The following is a 16,698-nucleotide window of genomic DNA, read 5'->3' on the forward strand; positions in this document are numbered from 1 at the left end:
ATGTTTAAACTTTCATGAAAACATATGTGATTGAAGCACATTAATACATTGATACAGAGGGCAGTTAATTTTTGTCTTTTGTGTGTGTGTGTGTGGTACTGTTGTGGCCTCTCCCGTTGCGGAGCACAGGCTCTGGACGCGCAGGCTCAGCGGCCATGGCTCACGGGCCTAGCCGCTCTGCGGCATGTGGGATCTTCCCAGCCCGGGGCACAAACCCACGTCCCCTGCATTGGCAGGTGGACTCTCAACCACTGCGCCACCAGGAAAGCCCTAATTTTTGTCTTTTAATACATGTGAGCGCAGCTTTCATTTTGCTGAAAGAATATGACCAGTTTTCAGTTTGGGATTCTACCATTTAGTAAAGATAGTCCACTTAATTTTAGAAATAAGAGATTTAATATATAATACCTAATAATACTTTTATGTATGTTTTTTTACTGAAAACTTTTATTGTAATACTGTGAAGAAACTATGCCATTTTAGTCTTCAAGACTTAAATGAATCAAGTGTTTATTAGCTGTTGTAGTTTTTAAACTAATAAGTCAGTACATCAGCAATTTGTAAATACAGTTTTTAAAATAATGCCTTAACAACTTTACAGTGGTTATAATGACTGTATTTAGGCCTAAAGTTAGTTAATAATTTGACATGAAGGCTTTTTAATAGTTTGATGGTGCAGATCAGGGATAGGTAAACTCTGGCTGGTGGGCCAGATCCAGCCCGTCGCCTGGCTTTGTAAAGGAAGTTTTTCTGGAACAGAGTCACACCCATTGTTTACATGGTAGTTGTGGCTCCTTTCACCCTACACCAGTGGGGCAGAGTCGTTGCAACAGAAACTGTATAGCCCACAAATCTGGAAATGTTTAAATTTAGATTTTAAAAATTGAAAAATTCTTTGAGCCTGTACAGGGCAAGTCCATTGACCCCTGAGGTAGAAAACAGTCAGGAACTTGGGTGCGGAAGCCAAATGACCTAGGTTCAAATCTCCTTTCTCCCATTTCTTTTTTTTTTTTTTTTGAAATTTACAATCAACCATTTTTAAGTATGCAGTTCAGTGACATTAAGTACATGCATAGTGTTGTGCTACCATCACCACCAGCCATCCACAGACTCTTTTAATCATGCAAAACTCTGTACCAATTAAACAGTAATTCTCCATTTCTCCCCCTTTCCCAGCACCTGACAACTACCATTCTTTTTGTCTCTATGAATTTAACTACTCTAGATACCTCATATAATTGGAATCATACAATATTTGTTCTTTTGTGACTGGCTTATTTCTCTTTACATAATGTCCTCAAGGTTCATCCATGTTGTATCATGTGACACAATATCTTTACTTTTTAAGGCTGAATAATGTTCCATTGTATGTGTATACCACATTTTGTTTATCCATTCATCTGTTGATGGACACTTGGGTTGCTTTTGCATTTTGGCTATTGTGAATAATGCTGCCATGAGCATGACTGTGCAAATATCTCTTCGAGAGCCTGCTTCCAGTTCTGGTAGAAGTGATCTGTCAGCCACTTTTGGTAGAAGGATGGCCCACTGTAGACACCAGGAAAATTTTTTCGACCACAGCCATATCCGTAACTGGTAATTCCCATTTCAAAATATCGTTTACGTTCTGGTAAGTAGCACATTAATGGTCCACCACTATCACCCCTGCAAGTATCAAAAACTCCATCTTCATCACCTGCACAAAATGAAGTGTAAGGAATTATATCCCCATAGCTCTTGTCAGAATTACAAAAACTTCGAGAAATATAATGCACTTCTGCTTCGTGTAATTTTTTTGTAATATTACCTTCTTCTTTTGTTCTTCCCCATCCACTTATAAAACACTTCGTGTTTCGGTTCAGTCTTTGGAAAACACCAAAAGGTAGACAGATAGGCTGAATATAATCATTATATCTCACTGCTTTCTTTAAATGAAAAAGCGCAATATCATTTTCATAAGATTCCACATCGAAGTCTGGATGGATAATGATCGCTTTAACTTTCATCATCTTGGAGTGTGGCTGACGCCCATCTATGTTATTAGTTCCAATCACAGCTCTCCACATTACAGGATCTCTATTTTTCATCAACCTTATTTCTCTTTTTAGTTGGGGGTCATCTGTCTTAGTTGTCTGAGATGTAAGGGTTACGGGAGATGTCATCACCACGGTTTGTGGTAGCGAAGTAGCTGAAGGTGTGGTACGGATCTGATATGTCTGCATATCTCCTGATGCAGTTTGTACAACCACCTGGTTGCTGGGCACAAGTATTTGCTGTCCATCAGAGGTCTGTGCATACTGGAGAATTGTTGTACCTTGTTGAGTACTGCCTGAATTTGTCATGGTTAATGTCTGAAGCCCCTGTACTCCATCTGTGCCTGGACTGGCCAGCTGTAAGGCTCCATTTGGGGCAATGGCAATGTACTGTCCGGTGCTAGTCTGATAGATGGGAGTTGAAACAGACATAGAAGTGACAGCAGAAACTCCAGGATTTTCTCCGTCTCCTTTTCTGCCCCGTGTATCTTCAGAAGATAGGTCTTTCAAAATTTTTCTGTAAGATGGGCGCCGTGCTAGGATCCCGTGGGTTTTCTGTGAGGAGCCTATGCTGTCAGATGAGTCCTGAGACTCTTCACTTTCTGATAAAGATGATACCGTTTGCACGTGTGGTGGGTGAATTACAGAAGACTGAGCTGTCTGGATGACCCCCTGAACCTGTACTTGCTCTCCAGGAAGAGGTACAATTGTCACTGGCGCAGATCCTCTTAATGACATCTGTTGAGGAATATGAGAAATATGAGCTCCCTGAACTGTTGAACCAGACTGAGGTGCTGTCTCTGAAGCGTTATTCTTGTGAGAATCTTCCATAATCAACTGCGGTTCCTTTTTGCTTCAGGAGCTCTGTCCCCACTGCTCCCACACGTGTTTTCGGAGGCCAGCACCTGCTCGGGGTGTCAGGAGACCGCTCGGTGTGGGGCAGTTTTCTTCGGTTGGGGCGTCGCGCTCAGCCCTTACTTGCTGTGGCCTAGAGGTGTCGTCCTCTCCGGCCTTGATCCACGCCTGACCTGCCCGCCTCTTGTAGACAGAGTGAATTCCTTTCTCCCATTTCATAGCTAGTGACCATGGGCAAATCACTTAACCTCTACGCCTCATTATGAGGTTTAAATGCACTTATTTGTATAAATAGTGCCTGGCACATACTAAGCACTGTGTAAGTGATTGCTGTTGTTTCTGCTTGGAGCTTTAATAAGTTATTGTTAATAGAAAAATGACACTAATGATTTTCCTTTTAGAGTAACAAAGGCACTTTGAGTCTTTTACTTTTTCAGGAATGTAATAAGACTTTTTTCATTGACAGTCAGTGTTCCCTGTTACCAAAATTTACTTTATGAACATAAAGAATTGAATGTCTTCAAGACAGTAGTTTTGCTTAAATGTCAAACCATTATTTTCCCAAGGCACATCAAACTGGCTCTGCATAGTCCAGGCCTCTAAAGCTTGTGTGCACACCCAAGGTAGCATGTGAGATACATTTTGTAAATATAGTTTTTAAAATAATGCTTGAGACTTCCCTGGCGGTCCAGCAGTTAACACTATGTGCTCCCAATGTAGGGGGCTTGGGTTCGATCCCTGCTCAAGGAACTAGATCCCACGTGCCTGCCATAACTAAGAGCCCACATGCCACAACTAAAAGATCCGGCATGCTGCAACTAAAGACCCAGCACAGCCAAACAAACAAATAAATAAATACATAAATCTTTATAAAAAAATAAATAAAATAATGCCTTAGGAGTTAGGAAAAGAAAATATGAGAACATTTTTACCTTTGTATTATTTTTAAAAATCTGTGTAGTTTATCATGTACATAAATTCTATGTATGGAACTTTGTGTATATAATTTGTTAATAAATAAGATGCATATTAAAAAGTTTTCTTATGGTTTGCCCAGTGAGGTGTTTGGAGGCCATTGGAGGACAGGATGATGAAATATAGGGCCTCAGCAAAGATAGGATTTAGAACCAATTCCCTGACTTAGAAGATAAGGAAAATAATTCACAGACTGTAATTGAGTTGTCCAACTTTACATAAGTGTTCAGAAACAGGAAATGCAGTGGCTAGAATCTAATCACTGACCGAGCAGAATCTGGGTCACTGGACTGGTAAACCAGAAGTGACTGTTGAATTTCTCAGGTTGATGCTCCTGGCATATATGCTTGATCTGTGTGTGTGTGTAAATCTCTGACAGAATAAGCCATACTCAGGCACACCCTGTTTCCTTATTCAAGCATCTTAATTTCATCCCATTAAATCTTTGAAGTATCAGACTACCAGAAGGCATGAAGAAACCTGGGCTGAGAGTCTTCATTCCAGGAGACGTGATCTTGACTGCATGACTGGTTTGAGGCGCATCACTCTGAACTGCAACATGCTCATTGGTGACCTGGGTGCAAGTGCTTTGGCAGAATCTCTTAGTGAGGATTTATGGCTTAGAGGGAAATTCTAAAATTGAAAATACTGAATTTTTAATATGAAATATGCTTAGCTTTTGGCATGATACTATTGTGATAGGATTTTTTAAAGCCTCATTGTACTGATAGCTTTTATTTTGCTTTTAAACTTTCTCTAAGAGTTGCATATATCCTTTATAGAAAATACAGAGTAACAAGAGAACAATTACCTATAATTTTAATACCCAGATATAATCACCGTTCATTTTGACGTATATACTTTCAGTCTTTTTTTTTCTACAAATATATATGTACACTTAGGGATTACAAAAATAGAATTGTAGTATACCTGCTATTTCATATTCCTGCTTTTTTCACTTAATGATGTATCATGTAGTATTGTGTCGTATTGATGTCCCATAGTTTAATTGATTCTTTTTTTTTTTTTTTTTTTTTTTGCTGTACGCGGGCCTCTCACTGTTGTGGCCTCTCCCGTTGCGGAGCACAGGCTCCGGACGCACAGGCTCAGCGGCCATGGCTCACGGGCCCAGCCGCTCCGCGGCATATGGGATCCTCCCAGACCGGGGCACGAACCCGTATCCCCTGCATCGGCAGGCGGACTCTCAACCACTGCGCCACCAGGGAGGCCCTTAATCGATTCTTTGCAATTCTATTTAGACAGTTTGCTTTTCCCTGTCAGAAACAATGTGAATACGTTGTATATACATCTCTGTGTCCATCGGGATTACTTCTGTAAAATAAGGTACTACAAGTGGAATGACTAAGTGTGACCTATTTTTAAGACATTTGATACACATGGCCAAATTACCACCCAGAAAGGCTATGCCAATTTGTAGTCCACCCCAACAGTAGATGCGAAGCCTGCCTCTCACAAACACTGGCCTGTAGCACTTGTAAAAAAATGTAAAACTAAAAAAATGAGTACCTCTCCATTTTCTATGCAAGTGGGATTACTCCAAATTTTATAACTTTTTTCAATTAATTTAGTATGAGCATTTTAGCAAGTCAGTAAATTTGCATCTCCTGCATCATTTTTTGTGATTGTTCAGTATTCCATTATATGAATATGCCACAGTGCACATAGCTTATCCATTCTTGTATATAAGCTTTGCCCAGTTTTTCAGTTACAAATAGTACTCTGATATATATCCTTACCTATATCTCTGACTATTTCTTTTGGTTAAATTCTTAGAAAGAGAGTTGTTGGATCCAAAGGGTATAGACATTATTTAAAGGCTTTTCTTACAGAATCTTGGCTTCATCTGATAGGAGAATAACCACATTGTGTTTTATTTTGTATTCATTTGATTGACTGGTGAGGTTTACTGGCTGTTTGTATTAATTTGGCTATTTGGTTAATTATACCCTGTGTCCATTCTTCTGTAGTGAGAGCTTGTAAGGGTTGTATCATATCCTGTCAGATCCGTATGTCTGACTTGCTATTTCTGTGTGTCATGGGGGTGTTGAAAGACTCCAGTTATTTTAATGTGATGGTCCACACAACACTTAAACAAAAGACTCATGATAGTTTCCTTTCATGTAATATTTTTTAATCCCTGGGCTTTAGTGATGATCCCTTTGGTTTAAATGAGTAGGTTGTTCAGCCCCAGAACTACTAGAATTCATGATCCGTTTTTCTGGTTTTTGTCTGACCTTTTACTGCGAGGGTTCTTGACCATCATACTTTCATGATAGGTTTTTAGTATGTATTCTGTATTCACACATTGTTGAAAGTTTTTATTATTTGTATCCTCTTAGACTTGTCTTTTTTTCCTCTAAAACTAACAGTTATTACATTTCTTCTATTTTGTTTTCCCCTTTGAACTAGTTTCAAGTGTGATTTGGAGCTGAAGATCATGATCAGAAGAATGCAGTGCATTTCTGAGCTCCACCAGGTTTTGCTTGTGAGGTTTACACGCCCCTGCCGCCCTTGCTAATTATGAACTGAGATTCATTTTGTGATGCTTTTTGCTCATAGGTTATATACAGTTATTCTTCAGTTCTGTAATTGTAAAATATGTTGTCTGATTTATTGGTACTAAAGCCAGGGTTATTGCACATCCAAGAAGAGGTTTTTAAATTGGATTATGCATTATGTGTGTGCGTATATGTTTCTGTTTTTTTCCATACCCAAAATTACAAACCTGCCATGACTTGTCTTGTGCAGGACTCTTCCACACGTGAGAAAATGAGAGTTGTCTATATGTTAAATCTGTAGAGTTAGCAAGTGACCTTTTGTCTTTCATCGAAAAGCACTTGACCTGCAGCAGTGCGGCCTCACCAGTGAAGGAGCAAAGGCTTTCCTAAAGGCCCTTGAAACCAACAGAACTCTGCTCGTTCTGGATATAAGAAAAAATCTGCTTGTTGGTATGTGGTCACTTTTTTTAAATTGATAAACACATAGCAAAACAAAAAATTTGTTCAGGTATTGACAGTTTTTTAAAACTTAATGTGTTTAACTTTCCTCATCATATACAGTGGGCCCTTGAACAACGTGGGCTTAGGGGTGTCGACCCCTACGCAGTTGAAGATCTGGGTATAAGTTTATAGTCAGTGGTTCCACATGTGTGGATTCAACCAACCTTGGATCATGTAGGACGATAGTACATATGTATTGAAAACTATGCGTGTGTCAGTGGACCCGTGAGGTTCAAACCCATGTTGTTCAAGCTTCAACTGTACTTTTCTAGTGTTGCACTTCCCTTATGTTTTTAGCAGCTAAGGTACTAATTAAAGTGAATTATACTTGTCAATTTTTCTTATCTCTACTCTGAATAGAGGTGAACCTAGATAACTAAGCCTGCTTCCACCAAGAGCATTCTTTCTTTCCTGTGCAACCTCTGAATTCTTGCCAGGAGTACTTTATTCATTTGTCAGATTCACAAGTAATTTTGTAATCATCTTCTGTGTGCCAGAGACGGGTTTAGGGACTAGGGATAAAGCAGTGAACCAGACAGACAAAAGTCTTGCCCTCATGGAGCTTACATTCTAGTGAAGGAGATCAGATAGAAATGAGTAAATAGATAAGTCATATAATTTTAGAGAGTAGGAAGTGCAAAACTATCTTAATGTAAGGAGAGTGAGGGAGAGCAGGTAGGACTCCATTGGATAGATTTGTTAGGGGACAGCTTCACTGGAGAAGTGGCATTTGAACGGAGACCTGAATGAAGAGAGGAGCAAGCCATGGAAGATGTGGAGTAAGCACATTCCAGGACAAGGAGGCAATGAGTATGTAGGCATGTAGGTGGGTGGAGTATTTAAGGAAAAGCAAGGAGACCAATCTGGGCAGAGTACCGAGTGAAGAAGAGTGTGGTATGACATGAGGTCAAGGAGCTAGCCAGGGGTCTGCTCTTGTAAAGTCTTGAAGGCCAGAGTAAAGATGTGGATTATTCTAAATGAGTAGAGGGGTTTGAACTGGAAAAAGGCATGATGCAAATCGTATCTGAATAAGGTGACCTGGTATAGAGAAGGGACTTGGGAGGATAAAGAAGAGGAACAGGGGGCTTTCCTGGTGGCGCAGTGGTTGAGAATCCGCCTGCCGATGCATGGGACGCGGGTTCGTGCCCCGGTCCGGGAAGATCCCACGTGCCGCGGAACGGCTAGGCCCGTGAGCCATGGCCGCTGAGCCTGCGCTTCCGGAGCCTGTGCTCCGCAACGGGAGAGACCACAACAGTGAGAGGCCCGTGTACCTCAAAAAAAAAAAAAAAAAAAAAAAAAAAAGAGGAACAGGGTGACCAGTTAGGAGACTATCACAGTGCTCCAAATAAGAGATGTTTATGGCCTAGGTTAGGTTGGAAGTTTGCAGCAAGTGAAAAGTGGTTGAATTCAGGTTGTGTTTTGAGGGTGTAGCTATCAAGACCTGCAGATAGATGTGAGGTATGAAAGAAATAGTAACAAGGAGACAAGTCGTTGATGATTATGTGTGCAACTGGGTAGTATCCCTTAGAAGAAGGGGGCTGATGGGAGGAGCAGCTTTTGAGGGAATATCAGGACTTGGTTTGTTATCTTGGATGCCCTGGTTTGATATCTTAGATGCTCTTTAGGTATCTAAGCGTCTGGACGGTGCTCAGACTGTACTTTGTATCCAAAGGTATCCAAAGCCACTTTAGATGCAAAATGTTTCAAGTTGACCTTTGCTGCTGCCAAAATAGTAGCCACTGTGGGCAGTCTGCAAGATGGCATCTTAGGTTTCTGAGGAAGAAATTAGAATACACAAGGGGAAATAAGTGTATAATTATATAATGTAGATTTCATATTTAAATGTATGGGAAAAGCAATAATTAGTTGGCTTTTGGTTTTAAATGGAAATAGCCACTCACTGGAAAATAATTACTCTAATTTCAATTCATTTTACTTTAGATCATTCTGTGATGAAAACAGTTACCAAAAAAGTTCTCCAGATGGAAGGAGTGCCAAGTCAGAGTTATATAACATGTTTCAGTTCTCTCGGAAGAATTTCTCTTTAATGGCTTGGTTTTCTTTCTTTCTTAAAAGAAAATTATCAAGGTACTTTCTGCCATCTTAAAACTAAGATTTTAGTCAAATCAAATGGCTTTTCTGTTTTTGAAAATGTTGTGTGATGCTTTAATTTAGGTTCCCAGATATGCAGATTGAAAACCTTTTAACTTTTTATTTTCTGTAACATATTGTCGTTAGTCACAAATAGTCTTTTTTTTTTGGTGATAAGAATGAATAGCAGGAGCAGCATTTGTGAAACCAAATCTAATATGAAACTGTTTCTTGTGAGTAAATTTGAATTTTGAAACAGCAAAACAATAAGGTTTAATAAAAAGCAAAATAAATTTTTTATTTTTATGATCTGCCAATTTCCCAGAAAGAGTTTTGTGGTGACTTTAGTTATATACCAGATACATTAAAATCACCAGTGGACTGCACATCTTTTATTCAGGTGCCCTCTGAAAGTTTTAAAAATTTGTTGACTTCATATCACAGAACGGTCCACTTTAAAATGGTTAAAATTATAAATTTTCTGTTTTGTGTAGTCTACCACAATTTTAAAAAAATGTGTTGTTTGAAGATTTTTGAGTTGTATAAAGGTATTGTATTAGCATAAAAATGAAAAATTTAAAAGACCACCTCTAATCCCATTATCCTATCAAGCAATATTTACATTTTAATTTTCTCTTCCTGCTGTCTATAAACATAATTCCACATAGCTTCAATATAATTTGCCATTCTTTTCATACTAAATTTAAATTCTGTGATTCATAGTTATACTTTTTAACATTGCATTCACAAGGTTTCATTGAGTAGGTCAATTTCTTAAATTGGTGAAAAATTGGAAATAACCTCAAATAAACTATTGTAAACATCTTCATAAATACAGCTTTTTTTTTTATACTTCAAGTTGTATGTTTTTGATTCTCTATTAACTTGCTTGGACAATAGTGTATTAAATAAGTTGTTAAGAGTGTTTATGAAGTCAAAAAACTTATGATCGTCTGCCAATTGTTATTTCAAGAAAGTGATATTTTAATCATCAAATAGTACATTCAAAGAAGTTAAGATTTGTGATATCACACTAATTAGATATTATTATTAAAAATGTATATCCTATGTAAAGCATTCTTAAAATAGCTACATTGACTTTTGCTATGATATTAGAAATGGAAAGATATATAAATAAAACGTGTATATGTAAAACATATTAGGAATTCTGTAAAATTAGTACAGAATAATAGAGCATCATGGAATGAGAACAGTTAAACATTTTTTTTTAGTTAGCATGATTAAACAAAGTGGAAATGTAACTGAAGTATACAAGCTCATTGAGCTCTTTTAAGAGTAATTTTATTTCTTGGGCTTTTTTTTGTATTTGCCTCAGTTATTTGGAGACATAGAGGTAAGCCAAATCAGTATCTGGGTATATACCTAGATCCAGGTGAGTATAGGAGTGAAATAATGGTGTGAATTGTGTCACATTTGTATTGTACTTATGTATGCCTAATAAAAGATGGGAACTTTTATTAGAAATTTTTTAATCTCCTAACAAGAAAAGTGTAATTTAAAAAAATTTTAATACAAATGTATTTGCATTAGTTTCTGAAAGTAAAGGAAGGGTATACACATACAAACCGTATGCATACAAACATTTTTTTTGATGGCAATGAAGTTAAAAAACACAATAAAATAGCACAAAATGAACTGAGCTCCTATATATTTTTAAGAGGCATGTAAATCACACAGGATCGTGTGGTGATTATCAATAAGCTACACTCTATGAAATATTTGTCCTATATTACCACATACACTCCATTTTACCCTGCATCCTAATGCTGCTAAAATATAGTAGAAAGCAGCAGCATAGCACAGGGAGATCAGCTTGGTGCTTTGCGATGACCTAGAGGGGTGGGATAGGGAGGGTGGGAGGGAGGCTCAAGAGGGTGGGATATGGGGACATGTGTATGCATATATGGCTGATTCGCTTTGTTGTGTAACAGAAACTAACACAGAATTGTGAAGCAATTATACTCCAATCAAGATCTATTAAAATAAATAAATAAAATAAAATATAGTAGCTTTGAAGGATAAATATAACCATTTTAACCTATGATGTTTGTTTTCAGTAAATTCAAATTAAATATTTAAATGTGAATTTTAATATATGGCTTGTTCTAAGTAAAATATTAACACATAGGTCTAGTTTCTGCAACCAAATGTTTCATATAAAGATACTTGCCTCTTTACTACTGAAATATAGGGTAAGTCTCCACATTTCACTCTTTCATCCAGTGGGTTTTATTTGGTTTTTTTGTGTTTTCTATATGAAATCAAAGGAGCAGTGAAGTTTGACAGGCTTATAGGAAGGTAAAATTGACTCACCTACCCCCCAGCAACTTGCAGCCTTATAACTTGTATTGTTTTTACATAGAAAAATTCATCTTAAATTTAACTTTTGGTCTACTTCTGAAGATTCTGTTTGGCAGAAGTCATGGGTATATCTGTGTTTCTGTGTCCTTGAGATTCAGAAATGCCAAAGGTGTTCTACGATTCAGGAAACTTGAGTGTTTCTGCATGATACATAAAATGTATCATACTTTGGGATCTTTTTTTAAACTTTATTTTTGCATTTCTGCACATGTCAATACTTTTGTTTTAGTTAAAATAACTTGTTACTGTAGAGAACTTATATTTTTTAAAAATGCTGGCTTAGGGCTTCCCTGGTGGCGCAGTGGTTGAGAGTCCGCCTGCTGATGCAGGGGACACGGGTTCGTGCCCTGGTCTGGGAAGATCCCACATGCCGCGGAGCGGCTGGGCCCGTGAGCCATGGCCGCTGAGCCTGCGCGTCCGGAGCCTGTGCTCCGCAACGGGAGAGGCCACAACAGTGAGAAGCCCGCGTACCGCAAAAAAAAAAAAAAAAAAAAAATGCTGGCTTATGTAAAACCTTTGTACAAAACCGATCCTCTTTCTAATGGGCTTGGCATCATTGTCAAGTGCCTTTTTGATTCCTTTCGACGTGTGCACGTGTGACAGTTGCTCTGTAGACCTTTGGTGCATCTTGATTCCTTGTTTTCATGCTTTGTCAAACGTAGTCTTGGCCGCAAAGAAGCCTGTAAGTAATGGAAGGAAACACTCTGCTGGTAAAGAATGCTACCCTCCTGAAGCGCTACCACCTGGAGTGTCTGGTTTCCGGCCATTGTGTCCTGCAGAAAGTGCAAAAAGCAACAGGTAAGCTGTTTGCATTCCCTGTCTTTTTCAGTCATTTAGAGTTCTTTATTTTGGAACTTGTATTATGTGGGTGGTCTCTGGTGCTTTGTGTAGAGGAAAAAAGGTAACTCACACATGGCTTGGCTTCTGCCTAATGAGCCCTCTAAGGAAGAAAAATTAAAAGTAATTGGGAGTTTCAAGTTGTTTCTCAAGTGTCACAACAGAGGTAACTCCGTGGGAGTCTTGAGGAGACTAAAATGATCACCAATTGTGCATGTGAGAAAAGTTTGATTAAAGGCAGGTGTAGTTGAGCGAAGCCCTGCAGCACAGAAGTAGGAATTTGGATACGTACGAATGGGAAAAAAGACATTTTAGGCATGGGAAATAGTTTAATGCAGAATGGATGAAAAATATGCATTAGAGCTATTCTAAAGGAACTGGCTTATTAACTCAGTAAATCAGATTTAGTGAGTCAAACTAGCATTACCTGATTTCTTATCCAGGGGATAGCTGTTCATAGTAATTTTTGTCCCAGAACAGTAAATAAAATGGTTGAATTATAGCTTTAGGCTTGCTAAGTGAAATAGATGGCTCTAGATGATCTTCAGGTGACTTACTTGGTAGTAATCAGGAAATTGGGGATTAACAATTGCTTAAGAAAACAAAGAGAATTGATTTTAAATAGTACTTGAAGTAGTTACTGTGTAAAATATCTGTTCAGTTGCTCATGTTAAATGGATGTTTCTAATCCCCACTGGACAACCGACTACTTTTTTGCAAATGGTAATGTGAATTGCTGTTGCATAAACTATAGTGCTGAATCGCCAGTGTTTGCACTTGAGTTTCACAGCTCTGTGGTTTCCTGTCTTCTTCCTGAGACACTTAATCGCAGGTCCATCCTCGTCACACAGGGGGGTAAATTAGAGAACGATTAATATCACCATTTAAAGAAGAGAGACAAATCTCAACCATCCTGAACATAGGAGCTGAAGGGGCCTCTCAGCAGTTCAGAGAGTGATTACCAAGCCAGTAGGCTGAATTCTGTTGTGTTTTCTCCGTAGCAGAGCCCTCCAGGTCCTTGTTTTGAGCTTATTTATTTTTATACACAATTCTGTATGGATACTGTTCATACTACTAAATAGTTGTATTAACTGGGTTTAACTGGTGATGTATTTACATGAAGATCTAACTTCGTTTTGTTGCTATCTTTTTAGGGGCTTTCCATTCATCAAAGCTCGTGATGTATGTAATCAGTTGGTGGTGTGTAGCTATCACATTTATGATATATAGGGCTTGAATTGGGAAAGGTGGATTGTCATTCTTCTTGCTTTTTAAACTGACAGAGCCTTACAAGAAGCATTTCCCTCTCTGAAATAAATCCATGTAAAACATGTTTGGTCGCTCTCCCAATGCAACTGTGTAGTTGTGTGGATTTGGCACACAACGGGCAGCCTTGTGGCTATGTCTGTAAACAAGGAAGCCTGTTTTCCAGTCCGCAAATCAGCTGTTACCCAGTGAAACGAACTTGACTGCCATTTCTGACCCCTCACATGGAGCTGTCATACTCAAGAATATTCGCATGTTTTCAAGAAACGTTGTTTGAGGGCTGTATGTACAAATTCCTGATCTGAAAGCCAATATAAAGCAACATCTCCCAAACCTCTGCTCTCTCACCAAGGCCACACACATTCCCTCGCTTATGGCCTCGTGGCAAGCGAATACTGTCAGTATCAGATTCTCCTTCCCAGTGGTCTTGGGAGACTGCCTAGTTGCTCTGTGAAAGGCACCACTGCTGAGGTTGAGAGAAGAGCATCTTGGGTGTCAGTCCTGGCCTTGCGTTCCCGGAGAGAGGGGTGTGCACCTCGTTCTCCTTTAGGGTTTTCCTAGGCTGCAGGGTTTGCTGCTTGTTGTCAACATGATGTCCTAGTGACTTGTCTTCTGCGTGGTTGTATAATCCCAGCACAGCTCTTTATGATGTGTAGACTTTTATGGGGTTGTGGCCAGGTCAGTTTTAAATGTTTGGAAATGTCCTGTTGAACAACACTGCAGTGGCAGTGAAGCTTGCTGGGAGAATCGTTGCCCTGGTTTTGGCTTAAGGGTGGTGAGAAGATGAAATTTTTTTTTTTTTTTTTTTTTTGCGGTATGCGGACCTCTCACTGTTGAGGCCTCTCCTGTTGCGGAGCACAGGCTCTGGACGCACAGGCTCAGCGGCTGTAGCTTGTGGGCCCAGCCGCTCCACGGCATGTGGGATCTTCCTGGACCGGGGCACGAACCCGCGTCCCCTGCATCGGCAGGTGGACTCTCAACCACTGCGCCACCAGGGAAGCCCGAGAAGATGAAATTTTTGATGGGTCAGTTTTAGTTGTGTGTGTGTATGTGATTTATTTTTTAAAATTCTAATGTCTATTATTCACAGCTTAGATATGTTGACTTCCTGATTATTCATCAGTCCCTTTACTGATGTATTTTCCTCTGAAAAACTACATTTTCTTCCAGACTGTTTTGGTCTGATGGTGAAGAATAAATTTTTCATTTGCAGTATAAAGTTGATCTGAGAAGAAATGTTTACCTTGGATCTTCACTTGGCTTCTGTGAAAGAAACTTAATAAAATAATATGGGCAATTCCCATTACTAATCCTAACCACGTACAACAGAGGTCTGTACAGTAACATAGCAAAAATAAGTTCCTGTACTTTTACTTAGTCATTGCCTATTTTACACTAAAGAGCAGTGAGAGACATTTATAAATAATGATACCTCAGATCACTTTTGTTAAATGTCCTCTAATATTTGGATATTTGGTATCTGGCTTGTGTTGTCTTTTATACAATCTTGTCTTCTTTCTTTGCACTTTAGTGTAACAACTCTGTGGTTTCCTATCTTCTTCTTGTGACACTCAGGTCCATCAGAATTTCCTGTGACTGTGGCAGTAGAGAGTCCTTCCTCCTCAGAAATCGAAGAGGTCGACGATTCCTCAGAACGTGTTCAGGAGGAGCCAGAGAAAATCCGTTTGAAACAAGAAGCATTGCAGGTACAAAGTTATCACTTTAAAGCTATAGAGAAGATTATTTTTCAAACGGAAGGCTGATTGCAACACAGCACAGCTTGTGTGAGGGTTCTGTTTTCTCCTCCCACCTGCATTGTATCCCCTTGAATGGTTCCTTAAGCTTAGACCAAGGTGAATGGTGGACATTTGAACTCTAAGAAACGGAAATCAAAACATGTCGTTAGTAATATATTTTCCTTTCCTTAGAACCTTAGTATATTAGATTTAGGGTGAACCTTAGTGATCATAAGATAAGGAAATTGACTTCTGAATGAATACAGTCAGCTGATTCAGTGCTCTTGTTTTACAGATGAGAAAATGGACAGTTCTAGTTGAACTCTCTTTTTATAAGAGGAAAATATGGCCTCATTTTAAATAAAAATAAAGTTGAAAAAAGTTTTGATGTTGATATTCTCCTTTCCTAAAATCAAAAATATCAAGAAGCTACGTTCTATTACCAAATAAACCTGACCTCTAATGTCATTCCATACTTTTGTTTGTATGGACAGAAAATAAAAATTGATTTTTATAAGAAATTTTTGCACCTCAAAGTTAATATATTTATTTTATTTCAACCTTAATGCAGAGCTGAACATTTCTAGTAAATAAAGGAACACCATTTCGGGGGGACCTTGTCTTTGTGCTACAAAGTCCACGTTTAATTTTTTAAAATTATTTAATATGATTTTCTCTTCATATGAAACATGACACTTGACAGGTTTCAGAACTAATTATCCCATTATTGTAGGACTACGGGAATTACTGTTTGATTTTGAAAAGAGTTAGTTTTTTATTTTTTAATTAAAATTAATGATAATATAGAGAAATTTTAAGAAAAGAACTTAGAAAATTATGAAATGTTAGAGTAGGAGAAATCTATAGTTCATGTAGAGTTACTCCCTTTCGTTTTATAAATGAGCACCTACAATTTGTAGAACGTAAGTGGTTTATTAGTAAATGGCAGAGTATGACAAGACCCTAGAGCATCTAACCCGCATTCCTTGTCCTTTTAGTTGTGGTGTATTCATTTCCTTCACGAATAGACCACGAGATTGTATTTGTAAAAGCAGTAATAGACAGTGGGGAAGTCCAAGAAGTTTAAACACTGGGACCACAGAATAGCAGATTCAGAATACACTGAGAACCCTTTTAGCTCTTCTCTGTTTTGACAAGACACTACAATGATGGTATCAAAGTGTTTAAGTATATATGCCCACAACAATCAAGAGATTTCAACATAGTTTTGAAAGAGAGAAGACAGGTGGAAGAGTGTGAAACTGAAGCAGTAGAACAGAGGAAAAGCATCACCTAGAATATGCACAGGGACCACGTGCAACTGAGGAGGATTCTGACCCCACCTGCAGAAGTAGCTCCGTGCTTTGATGCGCATGTAGGAGAGAGTGTGGAGTTAGTTAAAAGTGTGACTGAAATAGGGGAGCTCATTGAAGGGTTGTGTTTCGAGGAGTGGACTCCCAGCCCCACCCTCACCCTCCTGAAATGAGATGATTTCATTTTGAA

General features: G+C 38.6%; 2 protein-coding genes across 2 annotated transcripts in view; one reads left to right on the top strand and one right to left on the bottom strand.

Annotated features, from left to right (window-relative positions):
* The window catches only part of LOC309807669 (interferon regulatory factor 6-like), a 1,069,421-nt gene that overhangs the window by 29,655 nt on the left and 1,023,068 nt on the right, over positions 1–16,698 (top strand). The window lies entirely within an intron of this gene.
* Positions 1,437–3,055, bottom strand: LOC309808880 (uncharacterized protein; the record flags this gene model as incomplete). Its single annotated transcript, XM_082629454.1, has 1 exon — positions 1,437–3,055. The coding sequence occupies exon 1, from the start codon at positions 2,862–2,864 to the stop codon at positions 1,437–1,439; it is 1,428 nt and encodes a 475-aa protein (XP_082485580.1). The 5' UTR covers positions 2,865–3,055.

The sequence above is a fragment of the Mesoplodon mirus genome (assembly GCF_964341445.2).
Source record: "Mesoplodon mirus genome assembly, chromosome: 7".
NCBI lineage: Eukaryota > Metazoa > Chordata > Mammalia > Artiodactyla > Ziphiidae > Mesoplodon > Mesoplodon mirus.